This window comes from Myotis lucifugus, unplaced genomic scaffold (assembly GCF_000147115.1).
Source record: "Myotis lucifugus unplaced genomic scaffold, Myoluc2.0 scaffold_408, whole genome shotgun sequence".
In the NCBI taxonomy this organism is placed as follows: Eukaryota; Metazoa; Chordata; class Mammalia; order Chiroptera; family Vespertilionidae; genus Myotis; species Myotis lucifugus.
Window position 1 is genome coordinate 479,659 of NW_005871456.1, and position 2,438 is coordinate 482,096.

The 2,438-nt window shown below is 60.0% G+C and overlaps 1 protein-coding gene across 1 annotated transcript in view; it reads right to left on the reverse strand.

The window, feature by feature from the left end:
* Positions 1-195: 195 nt before the first annotated feature.
* KLHL40 (kelch like family member 40) overlaps positions 196-2,438 on the reverse strand; it is a 6,652-nt gene continuing 4,409 nt past the window's right edge. The window contains exons 5-6 of the mRNA XM_006102300.3: positions 2,268-2,414; positions 196-760 (exon numbers count right to left, since the gene is read on the reverse strand). Of these exons, the coding sequence (XP_006102362.3) occupies positions 649-760; positions 2,268-2,414 (259 nt within the window). The 3' untranslated portion in view covers positions 196-648. The remainder of the gene's footprint in view (positions 761-2,267; positions 2,415-2,438) is intronic.

A 2,438-nucleotide genomic window follows, 5' to 3' on the forward strand; every position in this document is an offset into this window, starting at 1 on the left:
TCCCTCTCACTCCCACTACATCTCTGTCACAGTAAGGATAAGCACAGATCAATTCTGGGCCCGGAATGCCTCTCAAGGTCTGTCACCCGCTAATCTTTCCTCAGTCCCCTACAAGGAGTGCAGAGTCACACAATCGGGTAACCCCAAAATGTGAGCACTAATGCCCCAATCCCTTCAAACTAGCTGGTCACCAACTCTTGGAGCCCCGGCTTCCGGACCCTGAGCTGCCCGCTCAGAAGGCACTTTATTCTTCTCACAGAAGGAGCCCTATCTGTGTTGCAGGGAGCACTCGGTGGGGACCGTCCCCCTCTGACAGCCAGGACTGGGGCTTGTGGGGAATTTGCAGGCACACAGCCGGGCTGGGACAGGGCCGGGATGCAGCCGGGGATGATGTCCCTGTGGTTCTGGCTCAAGAACGGGGGGACATGGTGGAGACCGGAGACCCCAGAGAGGCCTTAAATTCCTCATCCCTGCCCCAAGGCTAGGGCTGGGCAGCTATTACCTTCCCAGCTGAGGCAGCCACTCGGCCATTACAACAGGTCCAGGTGGGCTCTGGCCTCTCCCAGCCTCCTCCCTGGAGCCCCCAGGAGGCCTGGCCTGTGTGGGCCACGGGGTGGGACGGTGCTGAGTTCAGGCCCCCCGGGCTGCTCACATCTTGGTCAGGCGCAGCACGTTGAGTCGCACGGGTAGGAAGGTGGCGCCGGTGGCATAGGCAAGCTCCCGCAGAACACCTTCCCACTTCTTCTCCTCCTCGTTGTATCTGCAGGCGGGGCAGGGACAAGGAGCTTGGTCAGCCGAGTTCAGAGGGGGACCCAGCAGGAAGGGGTGGCTGGGTGACCTAGGCCCACCCCTGAGGAGTCCCCATCCCACCCTACCCCAGCCCTGGAGAATGGTCCACTCCTAGAGGTTTCCCATGTTCTGGGAAAGGTCCCCACAAGACTCACCCCCGGAGAACATCCACCCCACACTCCAGGAAGGGCACCTTCCTCCAAGGAGGTCTACATCTTCCCTTGAGATGTAGCATTTCCCTCCTCTGCCCTCCAAGTCGCCCCAACTCCCACTCTCCCAGCAGCAATGCCCCCTGCAGGCTGCCGGCAGCAGTGGGAGAACTAAAGGATCAGAAGGTGCCCCAGGTGGCCGGGACCCCTCCCCCCCATCCCCAGGAAGGACCAGCCATGGAAAGCAATGGCTCTGCGAAACTGGGGTCCGGCAAATCTCAATCCTGGCCCCAGCTCTCCCCCCAGAGCCTCCAGGAGGGAGGGGAGAGGAAAGGGCCCCTGTTTCCGTGGGTCTGTGCCCTAAACTTGGGGTCAGCTCCCGGCTGTGACACTGTTGGGGCCCCACAGTGGGGCATGGTGTCATGTGTGCAAACCCAGACTTTCCCAGCTGTGGCGGGCTGGCACGGCCATGCACACTCAGCCCCACACTGGGCGCCTTATGTGCCGCGCCAGCTCAGCCAGGTTCGGTGAGCCCGAGTGGGGGCGGTGAAGGATGAAGAAAAGACAGACAAGAGAAGAAAGCTGGGTCTCGGCGGGATGCCGCCCTCTCTGATGGAGAGACAGCGCCACGGACTACAAGCCGGGTCTTTATTTTATAGCAGATTCCACGCGGCAAAGTAAGGGCGTGGTCAAGATGTTTACAACAGTCTCGTGGGTTTCGATCCTACTCAAGTACAGGCACCTGAACTCTGTCAAGCCCACATCACTCAGACACGTGGGGCCACGTGTTCCGACCATAGGTTCACGCTCACAACTACAGCTGTTGGCTATCATTGTGCTGGGAGGGCCCTGCCCTCCAAGCTGGGACTTGCATGTGGCCACGAGAGGACTGTGCCCTCTCATTAGTCCGAGGCTTGAACCTGTCCAAACACTGTAGCCCAGTGGTTCTGAACCTTTTGGCCCTTTAAATACAGTTCCTCATGTTGTGACCCAACCATAAAATTATTTTCCTTGCTACTTCATAACTGTAATGTTGCTACTGTTGTGAATCGTCATGTAAATATCTGATATGCAGGATGGTCTTAGGCGGTCCCTGTGAAAGGGTCATTCAACCGCCAAAGGGGTCGCGACCCACAGGTTGTCCACACCCAACCAAACTGGAGAGAACCGGGGCTGAACGGGGTCTACTGTTCCTTCCCCCCAGGGCTCTCAGAAGAGGCATCAGCTCTGCCCCCAAAGAGCCTGCCAGGGGCCGCGGTGCCCGGCCGCGAGGCTGTGAGCCGTCAGCCTTGCTCATGATGGCCCTCACCTCCCCGGGGCCAGGCTCACCTCCAGATGTCGTTGAGCTCTGTGGGGACCAGCTCCCCAGATTCAGTCTCCAGAGTGGCAAAGCCACCGATGGCATAGAGGGTGCCCGCTAGGCTGACCAGGCTGAGTGAGCTGCGCTCCTGCGGGAAGGCCTCAAAGGGCGCCCACCTGGTGGGGGGGGGGGGGAGGGGG